The sequence below is a fragment of the Lipotes vexillifer genome, unplaced genomic scaffold (genome assembly GCF_000442215.2).
Source record: "Lipotes vexillifer unplaced genomic scaffold, Lipotes_vexillifer_v1.1 scaffold1112, whole genome shotgun sequence".
NCBI classification, from domain to species: Eukaryota; Metazoa; Chordata; class Mammalia; order Artiodactyla; family Lipotidae; genus Lipotes; species Lipotes vexillifer.
This window is the reverse complement of record NW_006789373.1, coordinates 74,634-97,083: the sequence shown is the minus strand read 5'-3', so window position 1 is coordinate 97,083 and position 22,450 is coordinate 74,634. Positions and strand designations below refer to the sequence as shown.

Sequence of the window (22,450 nt, the reverse complement as noted above, 5' to 3'; positions counted from 1 at the left end):
CCCCCCCCCCACCAATCCCACTTCCTCCCCCTTCAGGTCACTTGTCTCTCATCAGGTTGCCAGCCGGGCTACCTGGCCACAGCATTCAGTGTGCGTCCTGGGAGGGTTCTGCATCAGCCCCTTCCTCTAGGGTTGGGAGCCTCTGTCTGTCCCCTGAAGCTACAACTCCTTTTGCCCCTGGAGCCCGGGCCTCAGGTTGCTGCGGATCTCAGTGTCCCCAAACAAGATCCTTCGCCTGCTCTCGGGAACACGCTGAGCTGAGAGTGCCAAACACCCGCACTCGCCGGCGTAAAGAGGGCCTGCTGGGCCCTGAGAGGCGCGGAGCAGGGGATCCACTGCAGACAAGACCGCGTGCTACCACAGGTGGAAATGGAGAGGCATCAGCAAACTTGTGCGGGAAATATGAGGCAACTGAGGGAGTCGGGGGCGAACGAGAGGGAGTTGTGTGTTAGGTCCTCCTAGCCAGAGCTCCAAACAATACGAGTCTCTGGATCACTCCAGCCTGATGCTGGTGCTAAAGCCCTCACAAAGCACATAGAAACACATCATGGCACTGGGTCTTGCCAGTCAGAAGGCGAAGGGCCTTTTATCAACTTCGCAGCCCTGCAGAGTCCGAGAAGCGGTCACTGGGCACCCAACAGCTGGGCACAGAGTCCGCGCAGGGGTCGCTACTCAGTGTGTGTCAGCGACGGGGAAGAGGGGTCAGGGGGACTCTTGATCAAGATGTCCAGCACGTTCATTCCTTCGCACAAGCCTCAGGCAAAATCGTATACTCCCCTCAGATACCGCAGACTCAACTAAATTGCCCCAAGAAGGAGCTGCTGCTTTTAAAATCTGGGACCCACAAAGGACCTCCGAGTTCTAGAGCACCAGGGGTTGCCACACAACAGGTACTGCGGGTCAGACCGGGGTGAAATCGCTGTCAAGTCAAACTTCGAGATTTTAAACAATTGAAACAGCAACAACAACCAAAAAGGCAGATAAGTTCAACTGTTTTTAGTTGTGGGACTTTCCACAAGAACCTGATTGTAAAGAGTTAAGGATGTTTGACTTCATAGTTCCTTTATCTTTCAAATCTTTCCTACCTGTAAATTTCAACTTAGAGGGCACCCCTGCCATAGAAACCTGAGGATCTGGAGATTACTGTTTGTTTCAAAAAGCGCAGCTGATCATGAGTTTTTCCTGGGCTCTTGTCACTTACTGGCCCGGATCGGGGCCCAGTCAGCTTCCCTATGTGTAAACCAGAGCCCATCCCTCGGGACTGTGGGACAATCAGCCCCGAAACCTGTGTGCACAAGAAAGAGCTAACGTATGACTGTCAAGTAGCAGTATCAGTATCCTCGACCAGAAGCAGTACCAACTCCCAAGTTCATTAAAAATGTTCCCCATCTTGCTTTTGATTTTGATTAGCATTCTCCATAACCGGTACTCAAAATGTGAATAACTTTGACTGCCAAAAAGAATACTGTACACTTTGGATTAGACTGAGCGTGAATGAAAGTGAAAATTCAGAAGGTAGGCTGAACTGCAGGGCCTCTGGCAGCTAGTCAGAAGACGTGAGAATCACATACATGTGCAGGCTCAGTGTTCACCTTCTTGGAACCAAGTCTTTCTCATATTTAAACAAAAGCCCTTTGCAGTGGTTCACTGGTGGGGGAAAACCGGAGAACCTCGGCCGGCACCAAGGGCCAGCGGACCAGCAACATGGTTGAGCCCTGCGGCGCTCTGGCTTTCGCAGAGAGTGCCCCATGCGCTGGCAATTGGTCGACGTTGACGTGCGCTTGCTTTAGCCGCGTGTGGCTACTTTCCTGCTTGAAGTCTAGGCTAGGGTTTTACCCCGCGCTCCTGGGTGAACTCCCTAGAGACTGTTGCGGGGCGTTAGTCATGAGGCCGGGGGAGAGGTCTCCACCTGGTGGAAACAAAGGCCTCCATTTCTGGCTTGGTCTCCCCTAATTCTCCTCGTCTCTCCGACGGGCCTACCTTCTCACACCTGGGCTCTGGCCACCTGGCGTAGGCTGGAGTGCGGTAGGACCCGCCGGTAACAGCCAACCTCTCCTGATATCCCCTCGAGGCTTACAGGACAGGCTATTCTGAGAACGCTCACCATCATCACCATCAAAGACGGTGGCGCTCACCTCCCACCCAGAGTTTGAAGTTAAATTCTGAGATGTCCGTCTTTCCCCCAAAGAAGTATTCTCAGCTCCTTCTCCCTTCGAGTCTTTCATATTCAGACCAAACGCTTTCATTTGCTTATTCAGCATTTTTAACAGCCTGACTTTGCTGTCTGTTTGCGCTGCCCCTGGGAAGGTGTCAAACACTTCTTTTCATTGTATTTAGTCACCCAGGTGCTGAGCAAGATTGAAAGAGACAGCGGAAGGACTTTCCCGGACTGTGTTGTCGCTCAACGGACCAAACCAATCATCATGCAGCTTGCCTTCGGGCCCTCCTCTTTGGGGGCGTGTCCCTAGTGAGTGATAGACGGAGCCGCCCGGCCCCGCTCAGCCCAGCCCACGTTGCTGCTTAGATTGAAATGCAGAACTCAAGCCTCTTTCATCGGGGCACAGACTTCCTTTTACTCCTTCCTTTTGCACTCTCGCCGCCTCCTCCCGGGGAGACGCGGAGGCACCGGCCCAGGGGAGCAACACACCGGGCCACTGAGGCCACGCGAAAAGTTTCTTTCTGGGAGTGCGGATCTGGGGCCCGGTTGGTGTACTGCTCGGAGCAATGGGTGAGTGGCGGCGGGGAACGCTGTCAGAACCGGGAAGGGAGGGAGGGAGCGAGCGGGCGAGGGAGGGAGGGAGGGCGCGCGAGGGCGCGCACCACTGAGCGCTCACACTCTCCTTATTGACTTTGCTCGTGTTCCTACAACTTGTAGGAACACGCTAAGGGTCAGCGACGCACAGCAGCTCAGTCTGAACGCGGGCTACTGGGTTGCTGCTGTTGATGCCATTTTCTGATTTCAAGAGTAGGGAGAGGTTGCATCAGCAAGCCCCGCGGTCCCAGTTGCGGACCAAATTTTGTTTCACATACACGCAGACACGGGGGGGAAAAAACGCCAACCAGAAAAAAAGACTAGACTTTGTCTAATTGCGCAGGTCCCAAGGCGGGGCGCTGGGGATCAAGGGGGAGCGGCACAAGGACTTTAGCGCCGAGTAGGCGAGAAGGAGCCGCTTGCAGGCGTCGAGACCGATTTCCCCGCCTGCTTCGGAGACTTTTGAGCACTCGGAGAGGCCCTGCGTCTCACCACTACATTTGTCTGTAGCGGCCTCAGGCACTACCGGAATGAGGGAGGAGGGTCTGACTCGACCGCGGTGATTTGCGGCCGTTCCTCAAGCCTCGGGGACCTTACGGTTTGGTGAAAGCCCGGGTCCTTAGTCCGAGGCGGGTGTATCCGCCTTGTCCCATGACACGCGCGGAGGCCGAGTGGCAAGCGCTTGTCCCAAACTGCGGATGCGCGTCCCCGCGCGCCATGTGTTCGTTTTGCAGAGCCAGCCTTCGGGGAGGTGAACCAGCTGGGAGGAGTATTCGTGAACGGGAGGCCGCTGCCCAACGCCATCCGGCTTCGCATAGTGGAGCTGGCCCAACTGGGCATCCGACCGTGTGACATCAGCCGCCAGCTACGGGTCTCGCACGGCTGCGTCAGCAAGATCCTGGCGCGCTACAATGAGACAGGCTCGATCTTGCCAGGGGCCATTGGGGGCAGCAAGCCTCGGGTCACCACCCCCACTGTGGTTAAGCACATCCGGACCTACAAGCAGAGGGACCCCGGTATCTTCGCCTGGGAGATACGGGACCGCCTACTGGCGGACGGCGTGTGTGACAAGTACAACGTGCCCTCGGTGAGCTCTATCAGCCGCATCCTGCGCAACAAGATCGGCAACTTGGCCCAACAGGGCCATTACGACTCATACAAGCAGCACCAGCCGGCGCCGCAGCCGGCGCTGCCCTATAACCACATCTACTCGTACCCCAGCCCCATCACGGCGGCCGCGGCTAAGGTACCCACGCCGCCCGGCGTGCCCGCCATCCCCGGCTCAGTGGCCATGCCGCGCACCTGGCCCTCCTCCCACTCCGTCACCGACATTCTGGGCATTCGCTCCATCACCGACCAAGGTAAGGGCTCGGGGACCGGATGTGTGTATGTGCAGAGCTTCCCTCCGCAGCCTCTCGGGGTCTCTGTATCTGCGGCCTCCGGGGGGGCCCGCGTCTATCCCACCGCCTGAGGCTTCTTACTTTGGGAACGTAAGGGGCCCTCCCATGGGGTGTCCTGATCTCATTAACGTGAAATTCATGCCCTTCGTTTCCTTGCCACACGCAGTCTACTGCCTCATCTCAAACAACCAGACCCACAGCATCCCCCCATCCCCGACACATGGTTCGCATTTTCCACCCTCCCCCGCCTCGCGCGCCGCCGCAGCCTCAGACCAGCTCGCTCACTTGGAGAGCGCCGCCGGGGCCGGACTTGGGGCGCAGCCGGAGAGGCCCGAGCAGGCGTGGGGCTGCCGGCTGCAGACACTGCTGCGGGCAGCTTGTTTGGGGATCAGATGCGGCCGCGAGGAGTCGGGCACCCTGTGGAAACTGCAGTGTTCTTGCATTCTAGCAATCAGACCAAATTTGCTCAGGCAGGAAGTTCAAATGTCACCTAATTGGTTTCATTCTTATGCTTCACTTCATTTTCCTCGGAAACGGAGGTCCTGAAGTTACTACTAGTAACTTGCGTGTTACAGCATTGCTCATTCTGGGACTAATTTTCTGCTTTATTTCTCTCTTTGTCCTCCCCCTCCTCCCCCCCGACACTTTTTACCTTAACAGATTTCACTACATCTATGTCTTAGGAAGTGGCACCAACCACTGCCGTGATGAAGAGAAAATTCACGGCGATTCCATGCTGTCCTCTTTTCTGTTCTTTCCCGTTTTTCCCGCGCCTGCCGCTTCCCTTTAGGGTCCCCCAGTCCCCGGGAATGTGAGTGGACATCTAGTCCCTGCACGTTTTCAGTGGTGCCTTTCCTTTCTCACCCTTGACCTTGCGTGTGGTGAGTGTCTTTTCTGCTTGCTAAGAACGATTCCTCGAGCCCCTGTGCTTAGTCGGGCTTCCGCAGGAGACCCGAGGTTGTTTTCTTTTACTGCGTTGTTAAAACGGGACAAAATAAAACAAAAACAGCGTTAACTTCTTCCTCAGTAGGGAGAAAAGAAAGTAAAAAATGCGGTAGACGCAGAATTTAAATAATGCAGAGATAAAGAGCCTACCTTCTTAATTTCTCAGCCAGAAGTTTAAAAAGAGCAGAGGAAAAATTAAATAGGAAAAGGGGAAATAGTTCCTTTAATTGTTTCCTGCCTTTCTCGGTTGCCACCACATTGGCACAATTATCTTTTTAAATAATTAAAGCATAGCCCTGAATTCTCATCTTCTTGTTTTCTGACTGTGACTTTACAAGATCCTTCTAAGAGCCTGGTTTTGTCTTGTTCGGAGCTGGTTGGAGCTTTATTTGAAGAGAGTTTGCCCTTGATTTATAGGATAAACTGACCTCACTGACACTTAAAGGAAGCCCCGGTTCATGGGAAAGTGTGAGATCAGCAGAAATGGGGGCGCGCAGGGGGATCTCAATTTCTTAAGATAACTTCAGGCTTGTGCCCACCGATTGCCTTTTGTCTGGCAAGGCAAGAAGAGACTGGCAGTTCTGGGCCAAAATACAGTTTCCTGGTGCAAACTGGAACACAATCTAATTCTTTGGAGAGGGGGAGGCATAGTGAAAAAAGACTGACAGAGTTGAAAAGAAAACTTTTCTTCCCTAGGGAGCCTACAATCAGACCAAATGTCAGTTGAAAAAGTATTAGATTATGGAGAGGAGCAACTCTTCATTCTACATGTTGTTGATTCTGGATACCAGCTTTAAACAACCTGGTTTCTGACAAATCTGTGAATATAAGATGATTAGTTCTACCAATGATCGTTTCTACAAAATGATTGCCCCTTTGAAGCACTGTATCAGATGGAAGTATTTAAAATCAAGTTGTAGTGGCTTTGTCAAACTTCATTCAGTCCTCCACCCATGGGTCCCAAAGACCAACTGCTCATAGTTTTCAAATATCTTCTCTTTAAAATTCTACTTGCTCACTCAAAGATGCCAGTGATTCAATATGTACACCTCTAGGTATCGTGGTAATCAGTTTACGCCCGTATAATTTTCTTTGCATCTCTATTAAAAACATAAAGGAGAGCTGATGGCTTTACTTCTTTTCCAAAATACTTATACTTTAATTATCCTAACCCTTTGTTTCATTGAAAAAGAAAACCGATAACCTTACCTCTGACACTGGTGGCATTTACAGTGGTAACTGTAGTATTTATTTTTTAAGTCATATGCACATAACCTCATGTATTTAACGTGTAGAGATAGAGCATCAAGGGTAGTCTCACACAAGGTAGGCATATACGGAAGGCAGAAACCTGTGCACCTATGTTTTGCATGTATATTGTGGGCATCCTTTAGTTATTTGTTTGCAAAGGACTTTGCAGGTTTTTTGTTCCATCTGTTGACATAAGTACTAGATCTCCACAGCACAGTGAGCACTTTTCTGGATGTCTCTGAGAGCCAGCATAGGCGCGGTTAGGCCTGGGAGACCCTCTCTCCCTTTTCAGTTGTCACCAGTCTCAGATTTTTGTCGAACCCCAGTCGACCCCGGGTCAGGATTGGGACCGTGGCTTAGGAATGGGGAGAACGGCGCATCCAGTTTCACGGGTTCTTTCCCCGATTTGGGAAAACTGGGGGAAAATTCTCAGATTCCTTCTACTCGTTTCCCCGGGGGAGCGAGGACGGGAGGAGGTAATCAAAGGCCGGATGAAAAAGAAAAAACGTATCTTCCCGCGGGCGTGGGGGAGAGGGCGGGGAGAGGCCTACTTCGAGGCGAGTCACCTTGGCCGGGCCCTGGGCTCCCGGCCGGAGGGGCCGTTCCCGCACCCCTGGGAGGCGGAGGGCAGGGGCCCGGCAGAGGTCGCAGCCCTCGCGCTCGCGGGTTCGCAGCCGGTCTCGGGGGGGGGGCGCGCGGTTGGCCCTCCAGCCTGACGCCCTCTCCTCCTCCCCAGGAGTGAGCGACAGCTCCCCCTACCACAGCCCCAAGGTGGAGGAGTGGAGCAGCCTGGGCCGCAGCAATTTCCCCGCCGCCGCCCCGCACGCGGTGAACGGGCTGGAGAAGGGGGCCTTGGAGCAGGAAGCCAAGTACGCTCAGGTGAGGAGGCGAGGGCCACGCCGGGTGGGCCGCGGGGGTTCGGGCGACGGAGGCCCCGGGCCCCTCTCGGAACCTCGACCGAGGAGAGACCCAGGTCCACTCCCCGTGGCGACCACAAGCCCCAGGCCGGGGCGATGGGGGCGGGACTGAGGCCCGGACCCGCGAGGGCGTAGTGAGGCCTCGACCCCCGCGGCCCTGGAAGCGCCTCCGGGCCTGCTTGGCCCTTGGAGGTGCGGGGAGGTCGCGCCTGAAGCCTTTTCCGCGGCTCGCGTCGGGGTACACTTACCCGGGAAGGCGCCTCCGAGGGGCCGGGAGAGCGGCCGTGGGTTCCCAGCTGCGCGCAGGACGAGCGGTCTGCACGCCCCAGGGCGCGCCGCTGCGGCTCCTCCCGCGCGGGCGGTCCGCGGCTCCCAGAGAACGGGCGCGCGTGGCTGGTCCTGCGACGGCGAGGAAAGGGCAAGCAGATAAACTGCGTAGTTACCGTTTCCCGATTAAAGGTCACGTCGTAATCTCCCCAGGGAGGTTAGTGAGAAAACCTCAAATTATACGGACCGGCTGTGGACCGTTTAATTTTTCTTTCCCTCTCTCCCTCCTCCGACTCTCCATAAGAAAAATTAAAACACCCGTGTTTTTTTTTTTTTTCCATTGAGAAAAACTAAGCAACCACCACAACAAAAGCCCAAGAGTTTTGAGTCTATATTCATCACCACGGTGGAGTCAGGAGTTCAAAGCTCTCAAAAAAGCAAACAACAACAAAAACAAACCTGGACGTTAAAGCAGCGTAAGGTTTCTTTGAGCAGACCTGTGTAGGTTTGCAAATTTATTCATACCAAACTCCAATTCCAAAGCCTCAAAATACCCAGTTTTCATTTTATTATTTTGAAATCTTAAAACTTTTGATGTTTTCTTATCTGTTAAAATAAACTTTTTAAGCGCAATGGAACTTGCAACGTTTATTCAATTGGGAAAAAAAAATCCTAGTCTTTATTTTCCCTAACAAACCCCATTTTCAAGTTCCTCTTTCCTCCCTTATTTTGTTAAAACAGAATTCCATATATATTAGTAGCTCTCCCATGACAAATATCACAGAAAATAGCAGCAAGGAAGGAGGGTCCCTTTCCTGAATCTCCTTCTACTGTAAAGAATGCCAAAGAGAAATTGTAAGAAAGTTTGTCACTACCTTCCACAGAAGAGCAGGTAATTCGTAAAGAAGAGGCATTATGTACAATGGCACCACTGCCACTTACTCAAGTTATTAACCTTTTAGAGCCTCCATCTTTTTCATCTATAAAACAGGGAAATAATAGGGTCAACCTCAAGAGACGTGAAATTTCAATGAGATAATGCAACCATCGGGCACATAGTAGGCATTCATTAAATATTACCCTGATAGAAATGGCGTTAGAGATTGACTCAAAAAACAAGATTTTTTTTCTTTTGTCAGAATATACTTTGGTCAGCCAGCTCATAGTCAAAAAGTGTCAAGGTATTTTGTTACAAACAAAAGAGCATCTATAAAGCACCTAGCATACAGAGTAGTAAGCATTTAATTGGTGCTCAGTAATGTTTATTGGGTCTTCATTTCCTGGAATAACATTGTGAAGTACAGAGTTGAAAATAAAGGTCTCTAATTCCCACATGTAGTTGATGAACACAGTTTATATATAAAGTAGCGTCATAATCCAAAAATCTTTATGATTACTTTTATTTTTACTCCCTTGAATTATAGACCTAATGTATTATCTTGTTTAGAAATGGTTAGTTAATACATACACTTCAAAATGAAACTAATCAATTTAAAATAAAAATAGAACACTGTGTCAAGTAATCTATCCTGTATATTCTGAACATTAAAAATCCATTACATTTTATACAGTGAATATCAAGTCACTTAATTATCAGATTTATAAGAGTAAGTAACTTAAATAAGTGGCCAAATAGGTATTGCTCTAAATGCTTGAGGACAAGTTAAAATTTTTTGCAGAAGAAAAAGACATTTGTATCAAACTTTCATTTGGAAAGTTCTTAATGGCAATATGCTAATCTTCTGCATTGCCATGTAGCAAGATAATACAAATGATGTAAAATATCAAAACTTGAAAAATTTCTGTGCATAATTAAATCAGTAGCTACTCTATGATAATTATCAAAATAGTACTTAATGCTGAAGGTGTGCTAAGTAGACACATACACTTAGACTGTGTCATTTTGTGAGCAGTTTTGGAATTTAGATGTTGATTTCCTTGAGGGTAAAATTATACATTAAAACTTGCTCATAAACAAACATGCAAATGTAAGGTGTGTTTTGTGTGTGTATTCCATACATATATGCATTTCTCCTACAAATATTCAAAGGGTAGTTTTAATTTTTCAAAATGTTATCAGCATATGTACATTTCCACAACTCTAGTGTAAACTTAGGTAAAACTTTTCTCTATTTGTATTATAAACAAAAATTGAAATTCTTTGGCAAAAAAAAATTCTCAAAATTTTTGCACATAATACTTTTAGTGCATTTATGGTTGTTATTAAATAGTGTAGTATTATATAATCTCGGTTTCATTTTAGTATATAAAGGAGGAAATCAAGGGTTCAGGATTATAGGATTTAGAGCATAATCCTTTGTCAGAATATACCTGTAAAATTACCAGAGGGGCTGACTTGACAACTGATCATAGGTTCTATTGATTACTGTAATCTAGAGTTTCTATTTTCAGCTTAAACTGCAAAGAAAGATGCCCGATTGCTAGTAATTAGAACCTTATGCACACATCTATCTTGTTTTTAAAACATTAGTTTAGAATATTCAAACTGTACACTTTAATATTACACTGCAATTGATATTTTATAGTGCCATTCTGAAGTCCTTATTGTCTGTCTATCTTTGAGGATAGAAGAAAAAGGATATTTATTTTGGCTTTTTTCACCCACATTTAATATTGGGCTAGAACTCTTTAATCTCATCTAACTCTGAATGACAGTAATGTTCTCTGGTTCCTAATCGCTGGTCCTTTTCTGTGGAAAGTGTAAAACCTCTCTTGAATGCAACTGCATGGCAAAACAAAACAAAAACAAAAACATACAGAGAAACATGAGGTTGGAATAGATCTACCCTTATACATGGTACTTAGTGAATTAATGCCTCATTCTAACAGTTTATAAACAGCTGTATAGTTCTTGAAATTTTCTTTGTATAATTGGGCATGCTTTCTCAGAAAAAAATGAATATCTGGTACTCTAATTAAAGTAATCTGAATGGTAGATTTATAATCTTTGAGTATCTTCATTTTGGGGTAGTATACATCAACTCAGACAGCAAGCTTAATATAAAATTAGCTACAAATTGAGATCTCAGGAATGGAGAATAGTCTATAAATACTTGAATTTATGAAAAAGTTCAGAGTTAAATGAGATGTGAAAAGAGTTTAATTTGGAGACATAAATTAATCTGAAATTCTTATGAAACATTCATTTGTACATTGTATTTGAAATAAAGATAGTATTTCAGCATCCTGAATATAATTTTCTAGTGCATTATTTAACAAACTGGCTGTCCTTGCAGACACACTGTTCTTGTGAAAATATAAATGAAGTTGCCGTGGATTTTTCTTCGTATGAAACAAAGTTAACTTTGTGCTAAATAATTTATAATTTTGTAGAGAATGCAATTTTAGGCAAATGCCAATAGTCTTTGAAATTCATGTTATTTATTATGAAAAATATTCTTTGACCTGATTAACTTTTAACTATTTTTAAAACAAAATTAAAGATTATGTATCGCTAAAATGTGTCATATAAAATACAAAAAAAAAGCGATTTAAATTTTTTTCAAGGCTACATCAATTTTAATAACATTTTGGAAAAATAAAGTTTAGAAAAACATTTTAAGTAGCAGCTTTCCATTACCTAGAGACATTTAGATCTGCAATTATCCATAATTAAGATCCTTTTGGATGAATGTTGAAACCATATTTACAACCGTCATTTCATTTTGTCAGATTTATTTTACTAGGTTATTGCATAACGACTTAAGAAGGGTAGAACAGCAGTCAGAAAAATGATTTCACTTAAAAAAGAGAGAGAATCTTGTTTATTTTCAGATCTGAAGCTTTTTCTTGCTTATGATATTGAGGTTGAAATTCTAGGTGAAGCACATCTCTATTATGTGGCTGAACCTACTTTATTATAAGGCCAAGGTAAACTGATTTTGTCATAAGGGAAGAACCAGGTAGAACTGATGAGTGGATGAAAGACTGTAGATAGAAGACTTGGCACTGCTATTTGCATTTTCTTCAGGAGAAAAAATGTTGAGTAGACAACTACCAGCATCTGAAGAATAGTCTATAACATCTAATTGCCAGACAGTTGTCATACCAGTTTTTCACGGTCACAAGTGTTTGGATACTAATGCATTTCCATTTTCTCTGGGGGTGGGGGTGGGGAATAAATGGAATGACCATAAATCAAATAATGAAATAGCTAGGTTACAACTTTTATTTACCTTTTCAACAGCTTTACTCATTTTGCTTACTTAAAGTGTAATGCTTGTTCTGTGATAAAGGGTGCCCAGTTTTGTTTTTTTTTCTTGTTGTTGTTTTTTAAAAGCAAAAGCAACACATCTTTTGCTTTCAAAAGGCTGCACTAACTTAAGTATACAAATGATTATGAAACGCCTATAATGTGTCCCATTTTGTGGGGATATGAGATGATTAAAGACAAGTCCCTGTCCTCAAATTGTTTACAGTCTAGCTCTCTGCCACTATAGCTTCTCGACATATTCACTTAGGAATATTTTTGAAAACTGGCAAATCTGTATTGCTAACATTTTAGAACAAATGCAATGAAAACTCGTACTTTCATTCTCTCTTGTGATGACCTTAACTAGACTGCATTGCATCTTATGTATTTTTTCCGGACTCTTTCGTTTAATGTCAGTGGGATAAAAATCCATCTTTTTCTAGAAACATTCAACAGAGCAAGGAACTTACTTTTTCCAGGGTATACAATTTGGTCTATTTTATTTTGTATTAGTAAATCTCGTTCTCAACATTAGGTAGAAGATAGTTTGCCTTAGGGAGGACCCTTGTACAGTTCTTTAGAGGAAAGGATTCTCAGGGCTTTCATGGAAGATCCACATGAAAAAGCATTGATGGATTGAGGTTTTATTTATGGAATCTTTAGGTAAAGTCATTTTCAAAAATGAGATTTCCATTACATGCCCATTGCTGGGGTTTCATTTGGAAAATTTGTTTACTCTTCCCTGGGGATTTCATATGTTGGTCAATTTATAAATCATATTTACAATCCAATTAAATAGAGTAATTTAGCATGTTTGCTCCCACTATATTTATGGTGTACATTTGGTAGTCTCTACTCAGCCTAACTAGCTTTTCAGATTAATTACATGCCCTTCACTGAAAACATTAAACAGATTTGGGAAGTTTAAGTCATGTAGTCTTTTATTGGAAAGAACAAACAAACATCAATGCTACCTGTAGTTGTTTTCCTTTGTGGTGGAAAATTTTACTCTTTCAGTGATTGCATCATAAATAACAATGACTTTACCTGGTAGAGATTTATACCTTTTACTAATGTCATGTTTCAAAATTAATAGTGAGAAAATTGATGTTTATTGAGTTACTAGAATGCATGAATAGTGAAGGTGGCAGGTACGTTTCAGTTAAAGCATGCTTGTTCTCTTATCTTGCTCAAGCTGGTTTTAAAAAATTTCTAAATCTGAACTTTAAAAGTAAAAAGGGAAATTAAGACAAAACTTTTCCACCCCAAATCTAGGTCATAATTGAACCTGAGGGAAAGCTAAGAGCTATTTTTAAAGATTTTTTTTTTTCTTTTAAGCACTTTATTAGCCTCCCCTTGCCTTTTTCTACAAGACAAGTATGTCAGACCTCTCTGAGCTTCCCTTCCCAACTTTCCTTTCTGCAGTACAGAGGGGCCCACATCACTAAAATGACTCTAAATATATTGCAGATTTTAGAGAACTTTGAAATATTTCATACTAATAGGACTAATATCATGAAAAACGTTTGCCTTAACAGAAAATGGACAAATCTGGAAAGAACTCTTAGTGTTTTTTACACCTGACAAACAAATGTAGTTATGGAGTAAGTAAGGCATCTGAAGGTAACAAGAGCCTAAATCCAACATTTTCCCTCCCCCCGAATCCTAGGAGCATTACCTAAAATGAGAGTCTAGTCCAGCCTGGCTCCTCAGGGAGAACATCTCTGGGCAAAAGGAAGTGGACCCATGTAAGGGATTGTGGACATTACATCAGAATGGCTGAAGAGCCCCCAAATAAAGGGGGTCACATCAGAGAGCAGTGGTTCCAAGGGCAAGGGTGTTAAGGAAGGGAAAGGGACTATAACAAAGCAAGTATTTCAGAGAGAAATGTAATGTTGAATGATAGAAAAAATATAAAGAAAACAGAAAGAATAGGAAAAACTTAGCTGTGATGAAAAATAGAACTCACCAATACATTTTTTTCTGCTAATGTATTACTAAACAATACGCTGTTTCTGTATTATACTAAATAATCTAACCTATGTACTTGGAAAGTGTTGAGCACAGGTTTTCATTATTTTGGAAGTAATTTCAACCTTAACATTCTTATTTTATGATTCTTGGTGCACATTGGCACAAATAGTATAAAATATTAATTAATGCTAGAATGGAAGAGGCCAAATATAGATGTAAGCACCTTTCCATAACTGAAGTGGAACAATCCCTTTCCAAACTAATTTCTCTTAGGTTATTGGGAAAATAAAATCTCTATGCAATGCTAAATTTCTTCTGCAATTTGACAGTTGTCTATCTTCATACTCATCTGTTGAGAGCCTTAAAGTGTATCTTTTTTGAGCCATTTTCTAATGAGCCATTTTCAGAAAGAAGGAAAAAGAGTTTCTTTTAGAAGTTAAGAAACAGAATTAGGATCTAAGAATGAGAATCAGGTTCTAGAAGAGGAAAGGATCTTTTACCAGAAAAGATGCTCTAGTTTGAAATTAAATTGTATCTATCTTTTAATTGTCTGGAAGAGTAGCATGATTTGCTACAGAGGATCCTGCAGCAGACAGAGATGATAATTTCTTTTAACACATGGCCATGGACTTGCTGATTGGCCTAGGGTAAATGGCTAAACTCCTTAATTTATATTCTTTTGTATAAAAAGAGGATAATATTTCATTTGTATTCGACAGTGATGTGCAATGGCTTCTTTGTTAAAAAACAAAGCATCATCCTTTGTAACACATTTTAATTTCAATTGAACATCGCATTGTACTCATTATAAATTATCTTATAATTATTATAAACTCAATAGGTTAAAATGAGATACAATTTGTTAGTTCCAATTATTCGATAAAATATGTTGGATATTTCTTAGTGCTTGGGACATAGGACAGATTCAGGAAACCTCAGTTTCCTTTCCTCTTCCCCATTTTTCAAAGAACAAGCACTCTGACAAAAAGAACATGAGGTGTGTCTTCTTATAGAACTACGCAAAGTTAACTCCTCTACTTTTATTTTTATTTTGTCAGAAATCCACAAGTAGTGTTAAATCACGTTCATGTATATATTCTCCATGCATTACTCTAAATTGAGAAAATCATTTTTGAGACCCCACTGTTGCATTCTCATAGATGTGAAAGTGAAAATAATAACCAAATGAATTAAATTAGAAAACAATTTCTGTGTTGCAACTGAATTGGAAAAAGTATCCAACATATGTCTGCTTTTCTTACCTCTAAGGCTTAAATTGGTTTTATGGGTAATATTTCTATTATTTACATTATAGTTTCACTAGGAAATATGGTGATATGTTTATTTATTCACATCACTACCAGGAAACAGGATTTTCTTTATTTCTAAACAATGTAGAAATGTTTAAGAAAATTTAATTAATTAATTAATTTTTTGGCTGCATTGGGCCTTCGCTGCTGTGCGGGCTCTCTCTGGTTGCGGCGAGCGGGGGCTACTCTTCCTTGTGGTGCGCGGGCTTCTCCTTGCGGTGGCTTCTCTTGTTGCGGAGCTTGGGCTCTAGGCGCACGGGCTTCAGTAGTTGTGGCCCGTGGGCTCAGTAGTTGTGGCCCGTGGGCTCTATAGCGCAGGCTCTGTAGTTGTGGCGCATGGGCTTAGTTGCTCTGCCAGGTGTGGGATCTTCCCGGGCCAGGGCTCAAACCTGTGTCCCCTGCATTGGCAGGCAGATTCTTAACCACTGCACCACCAGGGAAGCCCCAACAATGTAGAAATTCAGGGGGAAAAATGAAGTTAGTTGAAGAAGGATGCCGAGTATTCATGCCAGAATGAGGATTAGAAATCAGGGTGTTTTGGGTGTTGTTAATAGCTAGGCAGACTTGCCTGCCAGCGTTGCTGCATTTTGTTTGCAAGCTAACATTTTACATTTAAATTCATTTCAAGAGATTTATCCATGTGGCTTCTAAAAATTCAGATCACAGGGCCCTAAAACTTAGCAAGCAAATTTTCCAATTTCAAAATCAGGCATATGCGATTCTTTTATATTCTGACAGTTTCCTTTTTGATAAAATAGCTCTGGAAAATATACTCCCAATTGTCATTAAAAAACCCTTCTAGACACACTGCCTGATTTTGCATGTCCTTCGTCCAACAAGCATTTTCAACATCGTTTTAAAATATGGCCCACATTTTATTTAACAAAGGTCACGCTCATTTTGAGTTTCTAAAGTGACAGCCCATACTCTGCCCTTCTTTACTGGAAATGAAAGCTATACCAACCAGGCCCTTCACAAATGCCTCAACAAAAGAGTCAAACAAAACTGAAGTACGGGGAGGGTTGACAAAGGCAGAGAGAGCTGAATGGATTCTAAGAGTTCTTCATCACAATTAATTCTTTTCTCACCCTGCATTTCCTTCCTATAATTCCAAGTAGCAAGAGCAAGTACTGTGAATGTTCTGGTTGTAGCCTCCTCAAAATCTTTGTGGAAAGAATATGTCTAAGTAGCAAGACTGTGAATGCATTTAGAATATAAAGAGAGTCAAGTCTAAACAACAACAACAAAAAATCAGAAAGTAGGGTCAGAATATTGTTAGTTACTACTCAGAACTGACATTCTGCTTCTTTCTTAGAACTCGTGAAATGTCAACCGCTCTAATGTGATTATTTTCACCTCTTCTCTTTTCCTACTCCTCTTAGGCACCAAATGGTCTCCCAGCTGTAAGCAGTTTTGTGTCAGCATCCAGCATGGCTCCTTATCCTACCCCAGCCCAAGTGTCGCCTTACATGACCTACAGCGCTGCTCCTTCTGGTTATGTTGCTGGACACGGGTGGCAACATGCCAGTGGCACCCCACTTTCCCCCCACAACTGTGACATTCCCGCGTCGCTGGCGTTCAAGGGAATGCAGGCAGCCCGAGAAGGTAGCCACTCTGTCACGGCTTCCGCACTCTGATGGGAGATTCCGTCTGCCGCAGCTTCACCCGAGTCCCCCCTGCCCCTTCTCAGCACACCCTCCCCTTCTTCCCTGGTCTCGGATCCCACCCCTCTGCCCTCCAACCCTCCTGCCTCGAAAGCTGGCTTTACGGACTCACATCCTCTGTGCTGATGACACTTAAATATCTCTTACCATAACTTCTCTCTCACAGAACACCTGACATGACTGTAGGAGTTAAAAACAAAAGCAATGTTAAGGACTGAACGAGACGTTTGTGTTGGCCACACACTGTTTTAACATAGTGAAGAAACCTGCACCCCTCAAAGGGCTTAAGGAACTTTTAAAACTAGTCTTTGGTAAAACCACATGTGTATATTTATTCTAAATCAACCTGAACTTCTGAAATGTGCAATTGTTGAGATTTTGCAAAATCAATAAAATAGGTATAGAAAAAGTTATGCTACACCCTCTAATCAAATAAGGTAACAAAATAATCCTTAATTCATCATTAGGAAACCAATCAATAATTGACTTGAGTGATCCGTTGTTTATTTTTAACAGATGGCATATTTTGTTGGAAAATATATGTATAACTTAAGCAATATCTGAATTTAGCTCCTCCTGGTGTTTTGACTTGGTTCCAAATACAGTAATGTTTATACTTTCTATTAGTTTGTAAATATGGACTCTGGTGCATTTGTGTTTTCATTCCATGGGATAGGCCCCTCCCCTGCCCCCACCCCTCTCTATTTTTTTCCTTTCTTTTTGCCAAGGTGACTTTCCGGCAATGTCTTTGTCTCTGTTTGGTGGTGGGCTGCTCAGGCTCCTGGACCTGGACTTGCCCCAGATTTTGTGTGTGCAGTGAAGGCTTCGACATCTCATGAAGGACATTTTCTTTCTACAACAGAGGACTCAAAACACAGATAAAACAAGCCAGTCTCCCATTTTGTATCCCAATCAAACAACACACATGCCAAGCATATAAAGACAAGAGGGTGGAAAATATCTGAACAAGGCTCTACAGGAAGTCACTTAGAAACTTAAGTTTAATGTGAAATGCTTTGCAAAGACACTTAAAATGAACTTTATGTTAAGAAAACCACTGTGAAACTAAATTGTACTGTTATTGTTGGCTTACCTGTGTGTTCAGCAATCTCAGCCCAAAATTACGTTGTAATTTAAAGACAATGGAAAATTCTGCTCTAATGAATGTAAAAATGGCTTTGCTGTGAAGTTTACATTGTTGTACAGAAGCATGTTTCACGTGTAGGTAAATTGGTGGTGGTATTAGAAATACAAATGCTATTTAATTTTTAAAAATTCCCTTTATTCATTTCTGGAGTTACAGGACACAGTTTAACTGATGGATCTTTCTAAACCAATTTGTTTTTCACTTTAGTGTTAATCATAGAGCTGAGGGGTATGTGTGTGTGTGTGTTTGTGTGTGTGTGAGCATGTGCCTATGTGCTGTATTTTAAAACAGTTGATTTTCTTGGGCAAAATTCTACACTTTTAATTGCTTCTGTTTAGAAAGTTCTTCCTGCTTGGCAATATAGGCTTGAAAATACGTTTTTAAAACATTGGTACAATTCATCTATTGGAAAATTAATATATTGCCTGTTTTTTGGTATTAACTCTGTGCAATAACTAACAGGGCACATCACTAGATATGGATGTTAAAGATGCGTTCGTTAGGTGATTTTGATTTCTTCCGGTCTGTGCTGTGCACAGCCCACATGGCAATCCAGTTCTGTCACATCGGTTTCATGGCCTCATCTAAAACTCAGATGGCTAGATTAGCTAGGTTTTCAAATCACCAGGATATAAACAGTAAGCAGATTTCTGACACACAAGCTTATGTTCGAGGAGCTGCTTTTTTCAAGCAGCAGATATCTCATAGAGAGCTTTGAACTGCATTTATTTCTAAAGCAACCGAAATTCAGTGCTGCAAACAGAGGATTATAACTTCAGGAGAAGAATAAGCAGAAGAAGCAGATGAACTCTCAGGGCCGTAGTCTTCCTTTGATCTTGTAAAGCTCCTATTGACATCTGGAGTTCCCAGTCTGGTGAGAAAATAGACTATAAACCGAATGGAACAAAATACCAGTCCAATATTTTGGTGGAGACTTTAAAACCACACTGTACAGGGACTCTCCTGCCATGCAGAAAAACTGACATAAGGTACAGAATTATTCCTTATCAGATGTTTTTAGGCGGCTATTAGGAGTCTTTAAAAAATATCAATTGTTTGTATGGAAACATAACTAAATGTTATTTTCTTTATCTAAATTAAGAAATCTCTTGTTATTATGCTATTTATATATTTTTTCCGGTTCTTGTATCTTTAAAAATCTAATATTAATAGTATCAAAGTTTTCCTTTTCTTTTTTTCCCTAGGTTTTTTCTTAGCAACAGTGAATTCATATGGAGTAAACTGAAAAAGAGAAAGCCCAAATACAATTGGCTATTTAAAGCACATTATGATTTAAAGCTACTTTTAAAAATGAGAGAAGGAAAGTGGGATGGGATATGGGGTGGTTTGATTTTTAAAACATTATTATTATTGGTTACTGTTGACATATTTCCTCTGATTCTTAGGGGGTAAAAGTGTTTTTAACCTGGCAAATGCACTCTTCAGAGATCCTTTTCCATCCCATCCACATGGAGAGGTTAAAGGTTCAATTTCATGGCCTCTATGCAGGCAGTGCTCTCTTTCACAGAAGGCAAGAGTATTACCTGAAGGATAGAATGCAGTTGGACAACAGACACATTCTTATTTCTCTTGTTTTGTCCTACTTTTAACGACCCTCATTAAATACCGGGCTGAAATATAAATTAAAAAACACGTTGGAAAGGATGTACAACCGAAGGCTGTGTATGTATATACAGTATGTCAAAAAGCCTTTATTTTTATACTTTAAATGCTCTAAATTAATAAAAAGTAATAATTACTATGTTATCTTTCATTTTTTATTTTCAAAATGTTTTAGTGACACAGCTTCATGGTAGAAATATCTTGTAGTAGTTAAGAACAGGTGCCATCTAGAACATGCAGGTATTTTTGTTGACTCTAGCTGCTGAAGCAGCATCATTTCAGGATGCATATATAAAATTAAGTTAAGTTTGGTTATATCAACGCCAAGGAGATAGTTTTTGGAGTGCATGTTAGTACAGGAATCTTTGGAAATGCTAAGAATGTACTTCTCCTTTGAAACATTTTCCCCTTCATAATACATATTCTAACACTGCAGTTAGTTGACTCCACACCTGAAACCGTCACTTAAAACTAATAATCTAGAAATTTAGTTTTATTCTAAACATCATTTTTAAGAATGGCATAGGTAAGAGTTCTGAACAAAGGTATTTGATGCAAGTACAGATAGCACAAATGGGCCCAAGGAGTGGTTCGAATTTGTGATTTAGCACGAAAATATTTCAGCATTAAAATTTGTTTTCAAAGGGAAAGTAGTTTAATATAATTTCATGTGTCATATTTGTCATAAAAGACTTCAAATATCATGATTTTAAAATATTAACCAACAGTGAAAAGTATAAAGTAGATTTAGGAAAATATATCTGAGATGAGTATTATTACAAAAAGAAACCAACAAACTCACATTTTAACATAAAATTTTAAAAGGTCATTTTGATACACTTTAGAAATATTTTCCTTGTATATCATTAAATACCACTTATGGAAGAATTTAATTCCTTATAAAAACTTTAAATTTTGGCTTAATTTTTTTTCACTTTTAAGCACTTCTTGACCTTTTGGGGGAAAATAATCATCAACACAATGAATTTTCCTTGTGAAGCCTTGTAAGAGGAACACAGATCATAAAATTTATATTGCTTTTATGAGATATATCTGATTTCATGCTATTTTTCTATATTCAGTTTATATACCTCATTGCTTCATAGTAGTAATTTTCTTCTCACAGTTTTATGGATATGACCAAAACGACGGTTTCTAATTGTCTAGAGATAACTAGTATCAAAATAGGTTTTGTTCTTGAACAAACTCTTTTGCCTTCTATAATTGTGTATAATTGTATAATTATAATTTATCATTGTATCAGCTCAGCTGATCGATACTCTCTCCTTCTCATGGTGCCGTATAATGAATATCCATTATCACAAGGGGGAAAAATACTCTGTAGGCAATCACCAGTTCTCCTGAAGCCATGAATAGGTGTATTCATAAACCAGCAGCATCACTGCACCACCTAGAAAAGAAAAGAGCTGTTTTTTATCCCAAGTCCTGTGAAATTGTGCTGTCTTTCCCACTGGGTTTCTGAATCCCTGGAGTCCGATGCAGCCTATCAGGCAGAAGCCATTCAGAATCATCATTTCTCAAGCTCCAACACACAGAAAACTACTGTGGAAAATTCTCAGAGCGAAATCAAGACCATCTTGAGTCTCTAACTACATTTTTTCCCCATGAGTTTCTGTAACTTTCATCATTTCTCATCAGATTCTTTTTCAGGCACTTTTAATTTTTAAAAGTAAGTAAATACAGACACATTTAGTCATGTAAGGGCATGTGGCTTTCCTGCGAACTGAAACCTTCAGATTTGTTATATGTAGGCGAAGGATTTATCTTTTTCAGTTTATAATTAGCATTGTTGTAGTTGCATTCAAGAAGGAAATCTCTAAGATGGTGCTTGATGGATGAGCCTGGTTTTCTCTTACAGCTTTCAAACTGGATTACAATGTGAAAAATAGCTTCTGAGTACTTTTAAAATCTGTATTTCAAAACTTAGCTAGCTTTCAACCTCCTTTTGTTGCCTCAGATTTTTGTTGCCTTCATTCCTTTCATCTGCCTCAGATATATACGGACTGCACTTGAAAATTTGGTAGTCGGGGTTGAGTGTCATAAGACCATCATTTATCTTGGAAGAGAAGAGTTATATAACTGGCTGCAAAAGGGCTTTGCTATGTAATATGTCAATAGGACTATGATATGGAAAATAAGCACTGAGGCTGCTGAATACTTAGACATCGGGAGAAGCATTTGCACGTGGATGATTTTGTGTTCTGTCTGATGCAGTAAATAGCACATATCCTGTGCCCTTTAAGATACTCTCTATCCTTTCATGTCTATGTGAACAATATTACAAAGTCAAAGTGTGGACAAACAGCAGAAACTAACACAACACTGTAAAGCCCAATTTAAAAAAAAGTGGACAAATATCCAGAGTACAACTTAGAGAAGACTTGGCTGCATGAACAGAAGACTGACTTCTGACAGAAAGAAACAGAACTTGATTTTGATCTTATTTTGTACACACTACCATATGTTTTTTTTTTTTTAATCTACAGGCCGCACATGTTTGTGTAACCTTATACCAAAGATAATTATCTGCCTGTAATTTTCATTTTTAACCCCTGAAGATACTCTAATAGGCCCCTCTCAGCTGCTGTAGCCCTATTGGCTCTGGCAAACAAAAAGGGATGCACTACAGAGGGTTGTTAATATGTATGTAATTGCCCTGTTTACTCTTATTAACTGTTCACCATATAGGACAAGAACACAGAGAATCGGGTTAGTTTGCAGCCTAGTGATATTTGGAGTTTAAACCACAGACTTCAAGATTCTTCTTTCATGAGAGGTCCTGATCATTAGCCACATAGAGCTGCTAAGGCTGTTATACAAATAAGATGGGGGCTTCCCTGGTGGAGCAGTGGTTGAGAGTCCACCTGCCGATGCAGGGGACGCGGGTTCGTGCCCCGGTCCGGGAAGATCCCACACGCCGCGGAGCGGCTGGGCCCGTGAGCCATGGCCGCTGAGCCTGCGCGTCC

The 22,450-nt window shown here is 42.1% G+C and overlaps 2 protein-coding genes across 3 annotated transcripts in view; one reads left to right on the top strand and one right to left on the bottom strand.

The window, feature by feature from the left end:
• Positions 1-2,541: 2,541 nt before the first annotated feature.
• PAX9 (paired box 9) lies at positions 2,542-18,013 on the top strand. 2 transcript variants are annotated; one of them, XM_007462589.1, is made up of 4 exons: positions 2,542-2,728; positions 3,487-4,113; positions 7,088-7,227; positions 16,412-18,013. In XM_007462589.1, exons 1-4 carry the CDS (start codon positions 2,725-2,727, stop codon positions 16,664-16,666), a joined length of 1,026 nt encoding a protein of 341 aa, XP_007462651.1. In that variant the 5' UTR covers positions 2,542-2,724; the 3' UTR covers positions 16,667-18,013. The 2 variants fall into 2 exon arrangements, with proteins under 2 accessions (XP_007462651.1, XP_007462650.1); XM_007462588.1 differs by having other exon boundaries at positions 7,085-7,227; positions 16,412-16,683.
• Positions 18,014-19,604: 1,591 nt separating this feature from the next.
• The window catches only part of SLC25A21 (solute carrier family 25 member 21), a gene marked incomplete at its 5' end in the record, with an annotated part of 63,068 nt that continues 60,222 nt past the window's right edge, over positions 19,605-22,450 (bottom strand). The window contains one exon of the mRNA XM_007462598.1: positions 19,605-20,874. Within this exon, the coding sequence (XP_007462660.1) occupies positions 20,813-20,874 (62 nt within the window). The remainder of the gene's footprint in view (positions 20,875-22,450) is intronic.

Bases quoted from the DNA above. Each gene is read 5' to 3' on its own strand.
- PAX9 (XM_007462588.1), top strand. The intron at 4,114-7,084 runs GTAAGGGCTCGG...CCTCCTCCCCAG, and splicing joins TCGCTCCATCACCGACCAAG to GAGTGAGCGACAGCTCCCCC. The intron at 7,228-16,411 runs GTGAGGAGGCGA...TACTCCTCTTAG, and splicing joins AGGAAGCCAAGTACGCTCAG to GCACCAAATGGTCTCCCAGC.